Below are 16071 nucleotides of genomic sequence, written 5' to 3'. Positions count from 1 at the left end.
AGCAAAGTGTATGCTGGCTCTTCTGCAAAGTCATCCCAGGGTCCTTGTCACATCCGCTGACACCCGTGTCAGGCACCACCCTCTGGGGGAAGATGTGATCAGTGAGTCCTACAGAAACAAGCAGCCAGTGGAGAGCATGCATACCCTGGTTCTTCTGTTTGCAATCCTCCCTGTCATCAGATAGGCGATGAGAAGACCTTCCTAAATCCAACTGTGAGTTCCAGAATGATATCAGACGCAGCTTGGCAAGGGAACACACAGAATAGTTCAGAGAAGGATATAATAAAATTGTTGTGGTCGAAGCAAATATCTTCATTCCTCTGCGGTGGAACCCACATGGGAAACATTACTTTTTGTTGTTGTTTCTAGCAAGTCTTAATAGCAATGCATTTCCCGCGAGCGTCGAACATTTGCACCTCATCAAAGCAGTGTATGTGAATGTTGTTGTTTTCCCTAATTATAAAAAACAATGAAAAACAAAAACTCACATCTCTGGCTTAGTACTTTGAGCTCTAGGCCTGCATTGTGGAGGCCCTCGACCTCAGGGGCTAGTATCTGGAAACTAAAGCCAAGAAGTGGCTTTTCTATCTACGGAGGTAAGTGTGTTACAAGCTGGCTTCATTGTATGAACTTAGGACCAGGTAAGAGAGTGCTTCTGCCTCCTGAGATTGTCGGGCCACATTGAAGACTCAGATGGTTACAGGTAGGCAAGGCCAGTCTTCAACAGCTGAAGAAACCAAATGTTTATAAGATGCTTGCTCTTGTACTAGTATTTTTTCCTTAGTTTCCTATGTTGTGAAAACTTGTTACTCAAAAAATGGAAGGTGCTGTACATCAGGTCTGCCTTGCACTGACACATTTTTATAATGGGGAGTAGGAGAGACCTTGTACCTACTGCAGTTGAGCTCTGATGCTGCTAGAACTGTGTATCACTGAAGCACTAAAATGGCACCTTATTATATTCCATTAGAAAGGTAAGTCAACTTATTAAGAAAGAGGAAATGGGGCAGGGTGGGTAATAGCTCAGTGGTGTAGAGCACATGCTAGCATGCATGAGGTCCTGGGTTCTATCCCCAATACCTCTATTAAAAAAAAAGAGAGAAAGTGGAAGTGGAAACATTGAGGTTTTTTTTTTTTTTTTCCATTATGTCTCAAGATTATCTTCCCAGGAATTGGATTTAGTGAATTCTTGGCCATGTTGAGGTTGAGGAAGCGTTTAGTGGCAAGTTTTTGTTTCCCTGCCAGTCCCATCTTTCCACTTCATTGCTGAGCTAATTGACACTTGCTGGCAAGTATTTGACAGATATGCTCTCAAAGGGCTGGTGAAGAACCCGAAAACATTCTGGTCAGTGGCCTCTAACTGGAGGCTAGGTCAGATTTTTGGCTGCGTTTATACAAAAAAACATTTCCCGAGTCCCTGCAGCATGCCAGGCTCTGGCCCAGGTTGCAAGGTTGGTTTAAGATTTGATATGTTATTTGCATTGGGTGTGGGGAGAACAGGCAGCTTCCCAGAGCCCTCCCTGCTGACCTCGATTCCTCTAATGCACCCCCTCCCCACCCTGTTACTTGGAATGCTTCTGAGTTATATTTGGTGTTTATAAGTTATGCACAGATACACTCTAAATGAGAGCTTTACATGGTGGGAGTAATGGGACTGGGTTTTCTTTCCTTTTCTCTGTGTCCTTCATGGGCCACCAGAGAATTCCAAAGTTCATGAACCCAGGGTATTTTAACCCGTTTCCTCCCTGATTCATAAACTAAAAAAAAACGTATCTCAAAAACTGTAACGTAAAACGTCAGATTCTTCCTTATGCTGTGGCTCCTGCTGCTCCCCCGCTCCCCTGTTCTTGGCCTCTTGATTCTTTTGAAGGTTAAGACTAGGTTAAACTGCCCTTTCCTTGTGAAGGAACGGGCTGTACACTTTCCAGGCCTGAGCTCTTGCTTATTTGGGTTTAGAGGAACCTCAGCCCCGGGGCTCCTATTACAGAGAGAAGTGAGAAGTGGGTTGAAGCCTGCCCTTCCCTTTGTTTCTCTTGTTATGATTTGGTTGTTCAGGGTAGAGTGGGGTGAAAAACAGGGCAAGAGCCCACTGAGCCCTTGAGTTGATAACCTTGGCCTCCAGGAGGCCCGGGTGTGTGTTTCCCTGACTCTCTCGGAGTATCTAACACAAGCTGCTGCCCACACCCAGCCCCACTAGAACTTTTAAGCAAAATGCAGAGCAAAGCTGCTGCTCTCCACCGTTTCCCAGGGCTCAGCCTCCACCGGCTCTCTGGCATGTCAGCACTTGCCTTCTGTTTTTTCCATTGCACTCCTCCCCAGCTCAGCCACAGGGGCCCCACCTCTCCCAGGATCGGGGTATGTGACCCTGGAGCCCAGACAGCCTTGCACATAAATCTTCCTGGTCCACCTGCAGTTCATCTGTCAGCGGCTGCCCCACTTCTCCGTCGGATGTGCTGTTCCCACACATCCGTCAGGCAACCCTGCGGTCTCCCGGGGCTGTTGGAAATTCAGACCAGCCCTAGCCCATCTCTAGGTCTTCATTTATCTTGTCCTGTATTGTTCGTTGCCTGCCATGCCCAGGCTTTTCCACACTGAGACCCGAACTGGTAGTGAATGAGCAGCCACGTCACAACTATGGCCAGATGCTGTGGGGGTGCCTTCTCTGAACTGGTGCTCCTTATTCAGCAGGACTTACTCCAGGGCAGCTGAGATGATCCGAGAGCCAGGTCAAGATAGGGAACTAGACCAGCCCAGAGTTTCTGATTGGCTTGAATCAGATATGAGCAATATTCCTAGGTTATCTGCCCTAAAAGACCTGGAAGCAGGTTTTTTTCCAATATGGCAAATGAGGGTGGATTGTATGAGGGGAAATGAGTAGAGTTATGAATGTTTTGAAAGCTCTCCTTGATGCTAGGTATACATGAAAGAAAATGCATGATGCAGGTGGTTCAAGAGCATGGATTTGATCTAATTTTTATTAGCTGTGTGACCTTGGGCAAGTGAATCTATCAGAACGTTCTATAAAAATAGCATATAGCAATTACCAAGAGCTGTGTGAGCACTGAAAAAAGGCATCACATAAAGTTGCACTTTCAAAGTGCCTGGCGCATAGCAAGCAATCGATAAATGTTAATGACTTATGTTATTGGTTTCTTGGGGGGAAATGGAATCTTTGAATGAGGAAAGATCGACAGTGAGTGGCACAGGTGCTGAGTCCTAGGCAATCTGGGGAAAGAAGGGCCTGAGAAGGCTTCGAAGAGACAAAAGCTGGTCTGGGACTGGAAGAATAAGTAGAACTTAGATAATTTGATCTGGGAGGGTTCACATTTTTCCTGCAATTTGGTGAGAGCTTGTAGCAGAAAGACAGTGGAGCTAGGAGTTCAGAGTAATGGTCTCTTTGTTTTCTGCACTTATCCTGTGTGAGCTCGGTGCACCACTGAGCCTTGATTTCCTGGTTGTAGAGGAGCCGGGAGTATCTGCTCTGCCTAGCTCACGGGCTGGTTAGAAGGCACACATGAGACAGTCATGTAAGAATGCTGTGAAAATGGTAAAGTGTGACACAAGAGTCAAGTCCTTATTAGATCCTTAAGTTTAGAAAAAGAAGATCCCAGAAGAATCCCAAACTCCCTAAGACTGGACTTGCATAACCTGCATGACGCAGCGCTGGGGAAGGGGCCCTGACGCCCCAGTGAGGTCACAGCCCAGCGTCAGCACACCCGTCCGGCCGACAGTTCATATGCTCTTTGGGATTCTCCGTTCACAGTGCCTGAGTCAGTACATCAAGTCGCCCCTCCCCATAACAACAACAACGATGATAATAGTAAACAGCAGTCGCAACAATATTGGCACATACAATCTGTTAGAGACTCTGCCAAACACTTCATAAACATTATTCCTCTTAGTTCTCAAACGATATTATGAAGTAGCTATTGTTATTTCTAGTTTAGAGGTAATTAAGTTGAGGCTTAGAGAAATAATTTACTTGGTTCCATTTAGCTAGTAAGTGACAGAGCTGGATTTAACTCAAATTTATTTGACTCCAAAGCTTAAGCTCTTTGTGCCGTTTTGCTTAATCTTAAAGGAGGGGGGAAAAGCCTTTTTACCCCCTAGACCCTGTGCCAGGTTTCCTTTGGAGGATTAGGCATGAGGATGAGTTAAATGAATGAAATGGCTAATATTCGGGTAGTCTCTCTCCTTTTATTTATAGCTCTCTTATTAGAAAATTTAGATCCCACATTATTTTCTTATCACCACCACACGCACTTCCCAGTCCAGAGACAGGGCGCAGCAGTGAGGATAATCCCTCGTACTTATCCTGGGCTTTGTATGTTCCTTGCTTCATTTGATCATCAGGACAAGCCCTTGAAACTGTTACTCCTGTTTTACTCATGAAGACATTGAAGCTAAGGGAAGTCAAAGAACTTGCCTAAGTTCCCAGCTAATAACGGGGAGAGCTGTCTAGAATGTTACAACTGTTACCAATAATAATAGCAAGGGTAGAATGTTTCTTCTATCCTGTGTACAGTGTACAGCATGAAACAAAGAGAATGTTTCCTACTTGAACTTTGGAATGCAGTGGTGTGACGTGCAGAGATATTGAATATTTGTGCTTGAGTATTCTTAAAATTATTTCTATGTCACGTACATTTAGATAACCAAATCCCAAAACTTGCTGGGAAACGAAGGGTTTATTTTCTTGAGTCATAAGGCTGGAATCAAAGGAAAGGGGGATCAGCTATTAAATTCTTATCATGGCACAAAGGTTTTTGAATGTCAAATGTTAAACTCTTCTACATTCAATAGGAATTTTTGCTATGAATCTTCAGTCCCCTAGGGTACCTTTCCTGTCTGTGCCTGTCAGCTTCATTGTCATGTATTTTAAATAAAGCTTTCCCTAACATTCAAAACTCCTTCCGGCCCTTCCTTTTAGGAAAGAGACATAAAAAAAAACCGTGTACCATGCCGTTGCATTTTTGTTTTCTTTTTACCTTGTTCTAACCGTGTGCCCACACCACCCCCAATCTTCAGAAGTATAAAGCTAAGGTAAAAAGAGCCTTAAAAAAGCCAGGCGGAGCGGTGGCGGGGGGTTGGGGGGGGACTCTGGGGAAGTATGCAAATGACAGAAATGTCTATGGGAAAATTAAGGGAAGTGAAATTCAGCAAGAAAGAAATTCATTGATGTTGTGATGAAACGTTGTCACTGGAGATGATGACAAATTAGAATCCGTTCCCATGGGGACGGTGCACTACCTACTCATCATTTGACCCATGGCTGGATGCTGGCTAGCCGGAGAATTGACCCAAAAGATGACAAGATGGTTTTAGTCCCGTCGTCTCATCAGCATTCAGGAACCCCTTAGGGGATGAAGGGGAGAGGATAAAGAAGGATAAAAGATGAAAGCTGAGCTGTGGAAAGAAAAATGTTTTTAATTACACTGAGGAGGATTGTGGGTCCACCTGTAGCTTTTTGTTGTGAACGTCCTTTGTTCTCTCCCATCTGCAGGGATCATGGCAGGATACAGACCCAGAATCTGGCCTCTTGGAGATTCTGCCTTGGTAGCCGGTCCTCTTGAGTTTAACAGATACATTCAGGATTTAAGCTCTCTGTGGGCTACCTCTGCTCTAATAGATTCTGTTATGCTTGCCGAGCAACCTGGATTTGGTTGGCTTGCTTAAAAGAGATTGCTTTTCGAGAGGAGAAAACACGACCCCACAGTGGAGTTCCTACAGTGAGTCCCCGTCTCAGTCCTCATCCGAAGGGCATGGGACATCTCGGGCAGTGGGGTCACAGGAGGCTGGAGCAACCCCTGGGAGTCCAGAGACCCTTACGTTCCACATGCCTCTTTTTTCACACGTCAGGTGGGAATTAAAATTTCATCTTACTGCCCTCTAAGGACAGATAAATTAATTCAGATCAAAACCCAGAGGAAAAGATTGAAGGGTACAGTCACTTGGTTCTCCCTCCAGGTTATGGACAAATGCACACCCTGGAGTAATTAGAATGATTTAAGTTAGGTCGGTGTAACTTACGCTGCGATAGCCAGGTAGTAACAGATAGGCACAGTTTTCAAGAAGACCTTATTTCACTTTTTGGCCCTGTCCATTTTTCATGTTGGTGGTAGAATTCAGCAATTCTCAACTTCCTCTAAGTTTTGATTTTCATTGGAATTATGAAGAATGCTAAGTGAGATATCAACTATTAAAAATCAAATTCTTATTATGAAGCAGTGAGATTGTGTATGGTTTATGATATTCTGCCAAGAATTTCATAGCGTTTGTTAAAATGGGTTTGAAAAGAAAAGGTGGGGTAGGTTGTTGGTGTGCATATTACAGAGAGAAATGCTGCAAGAAGGTTGAAGCTTAGGCTCTGAAGCAGAATGCTGTTTTAGGTCCCAGCTCTCCTGCTTACTAGCTTTGTGACCTTGAGCAAGTTTTTGAACCATCAGTGTCCACCTCTGGGAGATGGAGATTTGTACTTCAGAGGGTTCCTTGGATTAAATTGATACATGCTACTGAGGTACTTAGAACAGTGCCCTGTGCATAGTTTGCCCTCAACAATTGTTGGCAATATTATTTTTAAACAAAATAAGATGGGGTGTACAACATGAAACACTGAGAAGTTTCTGGCCAACAGGTGCGAACCCAGGTAGAGGGAGCTTACTTTTGAGACTTCCTGTTAATTGTCACGTGTGTCTGGGCTCAGCGTGCAAGCTATTGCCTCCACTAATGAAGAAATCAGCTTGAGGCCCACTGCAACCAGGAGACCGAAGGCAGATACCACCCGCCCTTCCTACCTCACCACCAGGCAAGGGCCCCTCTCCCATCAGCCAGAACCCCCAACCCATCCAAGGAACTCTTAGTCCCACAGTCAGCCCACTCTGTGCCTTGGCTGATGATGATAGCACGAATTCCATTCCCCAGATTGTGTGATTTGTCATCATTTTTAAATTTCAAGCCACTATTGCAGCTTCTCTTAAGTTTGGTTTGTCTGGGGCAGGTGAACACACAGATTTTATGGACAAGACAGTTCTGAGTTCGAACGAGTGAGTGAGTTCTTTTATTTTGTGGCTCGTTGATATAAACGACAATCATTACATTGTAGGGTCCTTCTGCTTTACAATTTTCTGAAGAACCCTGAGATCTCTTTGTAACGGGTTTATAATTTGCACACTACAATCCCGATAATTCTGGTGACTTAGATGCAGTGCTTCCATCCATGCAGCTTTGTTTAGCTTAGCGTCAGTGTGTTTATCTTACGATGGAATCCAGCCTGTCCTGGGTGTTCTGGTTGCTTGTTGCTCCGTAAGAAGCCATCCCAAGCTTTGTGACATAAACAACTGCTTCTCTGTGCCTACAGATTCTATGGTCCAGGCATTGCAAGGATGACTTATCTCTGTTCCATGATGTCTGGGGCTTCATCAGAGAAGACTTGGGGCTGGAATTATCTGGAGGCTTCCTGACTCATATCCGGAGCTGGGGCTGGGATGGTTGGGGGACTAAAGCTGCCGACCAAGCACTTAACTGTGGCGTCTCCATGTGTCTTGGACGTCTTGCAGCATGAGAGTTGAGAGCATTCCCAGAGAGGCGGGAGCAGCGTGGCCCTTTGTGGCCTAGCCTGAGAAGTCACAAAGTATCGCTTTCTCTGTGCACTACTGGTAGAAGAACCAAGCAGTGGAAGTGGAGGGACCCCGTTTCTAAAGCATTAAAATAATTGGAGCAAGTTTAGAGGGGAGGGTACAGCTCAACTGGCAGAGCACATACTTAGCATGCACAGGGTCCTAGGTTCAATCCCCAGCACCCTCTCTAAAAATAAACAAGTAAACCTAATTACCTCTCCCCCAACACACCAAAAAAAGAAAGAATTGTTGCAAGTTTTTATAAAATTACTGTAGTTAAGGCTCAATCTTGGACATGAGGGGCTTCTGGTTTCTTCCTACAGCAAAGCAAGCCATTCGGTCTATATTCCAACTGCTTAACTCAGCCGTTATATAATGAAAGCAGCCATAAACAGCATGTAAACAAATGACTGTTTCAATAAAGCTTTATTTAGGGACAGTGATGTTTGAATTGCACATAATTCTTAAGTAGCACAAAACACCTCTTTAAAAAAATTACATTTAAAAATGTAAGACTCATTCTTAGCCCCCCCCCAAAAAACAGGCGGTGAGCCAAATTAGAATATCATGATCAGCGAGATCTAACTTTTTTCTTAAGTTAGAATTCCCCAAATGTTTTTCTCAAGTGTTTGTATGTTTGTGTATGTGTGAGAGAAAGAAATGATTGCCATTTCCCTTTCCATTTCCAAGAAGTGAACTTGGGAAGGTATTATTTGGAATTTCAGTCCTTTCAGGCACACCTTATCTTTACCCTGTTACAAAACGTTTGTTCCCAAGGGCAATGAAGGACTACACTTGTAGGTGGGAAACTAATGGTATCTGTTTTATTTTAGAACTTAAAGAAAAAAAGAATTTGTTCTTAATGAAGTTTCCAGAAATACATATTGTTGTATATTTTTAAAATAAGTATCACATGTTTTTAAAGAGGTGGTGATCCTTAGACCAAAAGATAAGGTTGATGACTCTCTGGAGTATATTTTTTTTAAAAACCATTATTAGTTCAATCAATATTTTTGTCTTCCATCCATGCCGGACAGTGTAGTAGGTGCTGAAGCTACAGAGAGGAACAAAAACGTGTAGGACCTGCCCTCGCAAAGCATACAGTCTAGTGGGGTAATGGGATGTTCAACAGATGGTAGCCCAAGGGACAGCAGTATGAGAACACAGGTCAGGTTTTCAAGCTTGACCTGTTCTGTCTCTCATCCTCACTGCCCACTGAATGTGAGAATCTAGGGAAAAAGGATTGTTACTTACTGCAAACTGCTGTTAAACATATCAGCACGTCTGCTGATAGTGAATAATCCTATCTCTGTGTTTGGGTTACATTTTGAAGAACTACAGGCATCCTTGATGGCCTCTTTAACCATCTTCTCACCATGGGAAAGGAAAGACAAAGAACTAAATAGAAATACATAAGTACTGAAATGTGTTAGATTTTTTTTTCCTCCTTAAAGAATCATTTTGAGTGGTGGAGAACTAACCTAGAAGAACAGTTTGGGACCTATTGGCTGAATTACAAATTGGGGTGCTTATATTTGATTTTTCTCTACATTAGATTTTCTGAATGGGGTGCTGTTGACTTTGGTGGGGGCATATAATTCCTGGTGCTGTGTGTTGTAGGATGTTTAAGAAGGGTCCTGGCCTTCGCCAGCTGGATGCCATCAGCACTCTGCACCAAGCTGTGACTACCAAAATCATCTCAAACTTTATCCCGTGTCCCCTCTGGGAGGCAAAATCACCAATAGTCTCAAGTAAGATGGGAAATTAAACTGTGTCTCTACATTGTATTGCAAAGACCTCAGTGAGAATAAGGGACATTTTTTTTTTAATGGTCAGGAATCTAGCTAGTTGAGGGAGTAGAATTGCAGGTGGGCTTGTTAGTTCCTTTGAAAATGAGGAAATGAATTTGGACAACCTAGTATCACGTTAAACATGACACTCGTACTCTTTTCTTGTGTCTGGAAATTTTTCTAAGCTTCATAGTTTGTGCATCATATAGCAAGAATGAGAACCTCAGTTACTTAATGGAAACTCTGAAAGTGCCTGGATATCACTGGAACAAAATCAAATTTTAAAATTTATTTGAGAATAACAAATGAAGATACTCTGATTTGGCTCCATGTTCTCAGTCTGTAAGCTGTTGGATGGTGTGAGACTCACAACCCAAAGGAGACGATTAGTTCTCCTCTGGTGTGCTGATAATGAACAGCTCTGCAAAACCAATTAGCTATAATTCTATCAGTCGTTTCATTTGGGTAACATTTTGTTTAAGGGGAAGAAAAACAACACTGTTTTCCTTGGAGATCTGTAATTAAGCTGTGATATTTGGTGGGAACAATGGAGGGAAAAGCGATATGCTTAGCAATTTGCTTTTGCTATTCCCACGTGAAAGTAAATTATGATGAAGTGCTCTGTTCATGGCAGTTAAGAAAGGCATTTGTCCATCTTAAAGGTGTAACAGACCAAACCACGAGTATATTTCTAACTATATATTTTGTTTTATGTGGATGTCCGCATTGCACACCTTTAGAGATTTGCCATTCACATGGAAGACTGAGTGGCGCCCCCTAGAGTTGTGTAGCAGAAGATACTGAATGTCATTTCCCTTCCTTCAGGTATTTTTCTGAAAATAGATCTGAAAAATCTTTGTGAATCAAGAACCATCAATGGTGGTGTTTTTTCTTCCAATTGCTGTTGCTCTGTAACTTCTAAAACCCACAGTCATGCTGACAGTAGTATCAATAGACTGTTTTCCTTTCTCCAGCAAGGCATTTTACGGATCAGTATTATTCTATTTGAATTTGAACTCATGAGATGTGCTTAATGTATCATCATCTGAGACAGAAGTTATTATTTTATCGCTATTTGAATATCCTTCTGTGACTTCTGGGCATTTTGCAATTTTTATTCAATTATGCACAGTGATGTAAGACTTGGGTGTATATTGTTTGTTTTACTGGAAGTTTAGTACATTCCAGCCTGTGACACAAATTAATTCGCTTATTAGAAAAAGTAGAGTGAGTTATTGTCCTGGGCTTTTGATTTATTTTGCTTACTGTCATCCCACAGCTAGCCAAAAAAATCCGAGAGAAGTTCAACCGTTACTTGGATGTGGTCAACCGGAACAAGCAAGTTGTAGAAGCATCCTACACGGCTCACCTGACATCTCCACTAACTGCAATTCAAGACTGCTGCACCATCCCACCTTCCATGATGGAGTAAGACTCTACATTTCTTTGCTATTGTTTAAACCAGGAATTGAATTGCTTTCCATTCATATTCAAAATACCAGTTTGTTTACTGCAAAATGTGTGGTGTTGCTGTCTTAAATAAGCCCCTTATCTTTACATAGACCATTAACTTTTAAGGAAGTGTGACTCTATATCCAGGAAATTCCTGGACCTTCCCTGATCACCTTTCTGTCATACTGGAATCCAGGTTCAGAAGTGTCAAATAGTACAGAGTTGACTAAGTCTAGACAATTGCAAACATTTTTTCATGTGTTAATTAATGCGTAACCAGTAAGACAGTCTCACTGATTCTGGTAATTTGCCTAATATAAGGGAATGCTTTTTACATTTGATAAGAATAGCAAAAATTCCCACTTCATACTTTAATGTCTTTAAAACTGCCAAGGTAGATGTGGCTTCAGATAATACTGAAACATAATTAGCGTCTGAATGGCTAAAGATATTTTTATTTGTTGGCATAGTGATATATCTGGAGGGTGTAGGGTCAGGTGATGGTGGAAATTGTAGCAGAAAGAACACTTACCTAGGGGTACACAGAACTTAATTTTGATTTGGTCTCTAACTAGCTGTGTGACCATAATCGGGTTACTTAATGTTTATTTTTATGCACAGTTTGCTGTCAGTGGGTAATAATCTTTATTACACCAATTAGGGCTGGCTATTTAGAACGACTAAAAGATGTCAACATGCTTTAAAAATTATGAGTGTAAGTGTTACCATAATTAGTATGTGTCACTCTTTTTATACAATAAGTGTTCTTGAAGCTACGCAAGGGGCAGAGACAACATAGTTTTCTGGTGACTAAATGATGCTTTGCTTCCACAAGCAAGTTTTTACTTATTATAGCTTCTTGGTGGGTATGTAAGTAACAGAGCATCCTCAAATCATTTCGTTCCTTCATCTGTGTGATACTAAGACAAGCCTTTCTCTCTGGCTTATCCTGTCAGCAGCCTAGAGAAGATCATATTAGTTGTTAACTAAACTAAATGGAAAGGGTGTACAATTTGGAATGTGACTGTTTGGATATGAGTCTCAGCTCCAGGACTTAATGCTCAGGTGGTCTCGGGTATTTGATGGTTTTGACAACACCCTCCCTCATCTCTAGAGTGGGAACAATAATGGATACTTCACAGGGTATTGTGAGCATTCAAAGAAATCAACTGTGAGAATGCTTTGCAAACTGTAATGTTCTGAACAAATATTGGCCATAATATTTATATACTTTCATATCATAGTGAACATTTTTAATTAGGTTTAATCCAAGAAGATGTCCTTTTTTGTATCTGGGACATCAGTAACAGTATTTTTGACAATTCCTCTCTAATCTGAAAATAAAAAACAAGGTCCAGCTGCATTTTGAACCAAAGAAAATCATTTTCCTGCCAGAGAGAGGAGATAGTATAGTAAGGGAGAAATCCTCAAAGCTAGAATTCTGCTTAAAACGGTGGTGCTCAAACAGGGTGACTCCCCCACTCCTGTCCTCTCACCCCCAGGACATTTGGCAGTGTCTGGAAACATTTTCGGTTGTCAACGTTGGAAGGTGGGGACCCCTGAGTTGAGGTCAGGGACGCTGCAAACATCCTATAATGGACAGGACAGCCCCCAAAGTAAAGACCTGTTGGGCTCAAAATGTCGGTAGTGCAGAGATAGCCGCAGAAGGTGGGAGATCTTCATGAATTCCTAAGTGGAACTGCAGCTCTATATGAAACAGAAAGCTTGAATTGACCGGCGTCTACTTGTAAATCTGCCCACTTGTCTCCTTCCCATTACTTGCCCACCTCGTGAATTTCTATTACCGTTTCAAGAAGTAACTCAGCAATTTGCTGCACTCCATAGCTTCCTATTACCTCTCTCTTTTTCTTTTTAACCTCTCTTTTTTTCCCCTTTGCCCCTGGGGAAATTCATTGCTCCCCAGTCTTTGTTCCCGCAGTAAGTTTGCTACTCCTCTGTTACGGTGTAGAACTGAACGAATCACATGCTGTTCTGGGCAGGGGTTACACCTCATCCAGTTTGACCCCAGTACCTCGCAGTTGTGTTTGATTACTATTTGTTGGAATCTGAAATGATCTGAATATGGGGATGAGTGAGGGGATGTCGACTCTCAAGAAATTTAAAAAATTATTGAGTGAAGGCCAAACACTGAACATAATTAATAGTTAGGGCAAAATGTGACATAGCGGAGATGTGCTGTGGTTCCTTAAATCAGAGAAGTATACCAGGTGGATGGCATCACAAAGAGTCTATGAACTTTAGAAGCAACATCTTGGGCTAGAGATTATCGTACTAAGTGAAGTAAGTCAAACAGAGAAAAACAAATATTACGTGATAGCACTTAATATGTGGAATCTAGAGAATAGTACAAATTAACTTATTTACAGAACAGAAACAGACTCACAGGCATAGAAAACAAACCTATGTTTACTAAAGGGAAGTGGGGGAAACGGATAAATTAGGAGTATGGGATTAACAGATACGCACTACCGTATGTAAAATAGGTAAACAACAAGGATTTACTTATGGCACAGGAAGCTATATTAGGTATCTTATAATAAACTATCATGGGAAAGAATCTGAAAATAATATTATATGCACATATATGTATATGTAACTGAATCACCTTGCTGTACATCTGAAACTAACACAATATTATAAAGCAGCTATACTTCAGTTTCTTAAAAAAGAATGCATCTTATTTGATCTGGTCATCTGGAGGAATATCATAAGAACATGTTGACATGTTTACAAAGATAAATTTGTAAGAATGTCACCGTAGTGCCGTTTAGAATAGAGAATATTGTAAATATCCTACACTTCTAATAATAGGAGATTTGTTAAGGGAATTATATCACAGTCATAAAGTGGTAACATGATAAGATACAGTCTTGCTGTAGAAGAGAATTTGCTGAGTTGTGAAACTGGCCACACATGTGTACACGTGTGTACACGTTGAAAGTTTGGGGAGACTTACATCAAAATGTTTCGGGGTAAAGACAGTGACTTCCATTCTGAATATGCTGAGATAAGGGTTGAGGTCTGAGATGCAGGCCATCTAGATGCTTGGCAGAAATCAGTGATCTACCTTTAGGTGAATACAATAAAACATAAAATGTAGTGTCTGCCCTCCAGGAATTTCTCATTTAGTTCAGTTTAACGTCTAGGAGACCACAGTTACACTCCTGGAAGGGTAGGTGCTGAGGAAGCAGGTTAATGTGAGACACTGTTCCTCCAGAGGCTGGACCTCTGTGTTTGGTTGAATGGGAACTCCTTGGAGCTGCATTGTGACCTTCTCTCCTCACTAGGAGTAATTGACAAAGCTAAGAGTAGTCATTTGGGCTGAATCTAATAAAACCTGAACAGTTCTGATGATAAAGCTGAGTAATCAGAAGATGTACAGATGAGCAAAAAACAGGTTCCCTCTAGCAGCGTATTTAAGAGAGACATGATCACAACTGTCTGCAGCAGAAATTGGTTAAGTGACAGTGACCCTTCTCTTAGACTGAGTCTTCTTGGCTTTGCATTGAGTTTACCTACTTATCAGGGAAATGTGTGAAGGGCCTTTTGGAGTGAACTCTGAGCTGATGCTTTTCTAGCCATTGACTGAATACAAATGCTTTCAAAAAATTAAGAGGCTTTCTCAACGTTTTTAATGAAGAGTCAAAAATGGGAAGTTCGTAGTAAGTTATTGCTGTGAACCAGGGTAGGAATCCTTAGCTGCCTTTTCCCCAGGCTCTCAAAAAACGCTTTCATCTGTATTTTCTAACTATTACGGTATCCCACTGAGCACATTTTCAGTTCTCTTTCCTATATTCCAGGCCCTCCAAAAAAAGTCTGCATTTTGAATCTCAAGGAGTTCATGTTGGAGTTAAGTGCAGAAAGGAACTCCCAGTCTACGGAAGCAATTTAAGGACTTGACTAAAAGCAGGTTTTTTTTTGTTTTTTTTTTAATGCTAGGCAGATTTGGTTTTGAATCATACCTCTTTCATTCATAAGTTGACCTTGGAAAGTCACTTACTTTTGAACCTCAGTTTTCTCATCAGTAAGATGAGAATATTGATACTACCTGCCTCACAGGGTCACTGTAGTGAGATGCTCTAGGTCATTAACTTTTTTATTTGATAAGGAGGGATTTCAATATTATCCTCTATGTCAAGAGATACTGTTTTTTCTCTTATAGAAATAGCATAAAGTTTCTTTTTGAAATCAATGTACCTAAATTAAAAAGTGAATTAATTTAAATGAAAATAGTGAATGTGACCAGAGTTTTGAAGGCGATCGATATAGTAATGACTGAAATTAGTGAAAAGTGGACTCAAGCTTGTTGTTAAAGCTCTTCCAAACTGTAAGATTTTACTGTTCTATAAAGCAAATTCTTTATACCCATGAATTGGCCTCAAGCATATGCACTGATACTGCCATTCTAATAAAGAAAACCCATTGGACTTGAGGTAAGAGATTGCCGGTCTTAGATCTGGATCTTGTCTGTTCTTCAGTGTCTGGGGCCTGTAAACATTTTTTAAAATCCAACACTGGCCCAAGAGCACTCTAGCTGTTTGTTACTGACATTGTTAAAAAAAAAAAAGTGTCTGTAGCCTTTTGACCTTGCTTGTCCACTGTGTTAAACGTGGGTTAGCCCTAGACCAGTATTTTTATAACCCATTTTAACCAACGGCTGTTTTTTATTTTTTGTATTAGGCCTACTTTGATTTTTACTGATGTATAATACATACTTGATTTTTGTCACTGCAGCTTGATAATGCTTATTTTAAAAAAAAGAAACTAGAATGCCCAGTTCTGAAGGGAGAGGGACTTTAAAGCATTTTGTTAATAAATATTCTGCAGAATACACCCTGAAGGCTATACTGTGATGACAACAGAGAGAACCTCCAAAGCAGCAGAAAATCGATTTTTCTGGTGATTTTGATACTTCCCTTCTCAGACCTCCTCTGACTTAGGAGCCCCGGAAACTAATGACAGTGTACAGGGTCCTGCATTGTGATTAGGAATTCCGACAGTATTTGTTGAGGGAGTGATCTGAAGAATTAATATTCTCTGATGTGGGGGAAAAGATAGGTTATGGCTTACTCTAGGACAGACTCATTTTCTGTGGTATCACTTTAAATAGCACACTTTTGAGAAGGAGGTTATATTTACTCATGTAATTTAATTAGCAGCTCCCTTTATGCTGTAATGGGGTAGGTGGTGAG

At 41.4% G+C, this 16071-nt stretch overlaps 1 protein-coding gene across 2 annotated transcripts in view; it reads left to right on the top strand.

Annotated features, from left to right (window-relative positions):
* Window positions 1-16071, top strand: part of CACHD1 (cache domain containing 1) — a 197533-nt gene that overhangs the window by 93855 nt on the left and 87607 nt on the right. For both annotated transcript variants that reach the window (XM_072974300.1, XM_031684370.2), the window contains exon 3: window positions 10686-10834. In XM_072974300.1, the coding sequence (XP_072830401.1) occupies window positions 10686-10834 (149 nt within the window). The remainder of the gene's footprint in view (window positions 1-10685; window positions 10835-16071) is intronic.

This window comes from Vicugna pacos, chromosome 13, assembly GCF_048564905.1.
Source record: "Vicugna pacos chromosome 13, VicPac4, whole genome shotgun sequence".
Lineage (NCBI taxonomy): Eukaryota > Metazoa > Chordata > Mammalia > Artiodactyla > Camelidae > Vicugna > Vicugna pacos.
This window is presented reverse-complemented; position numbering and strand designations above follow the sequence as displayed.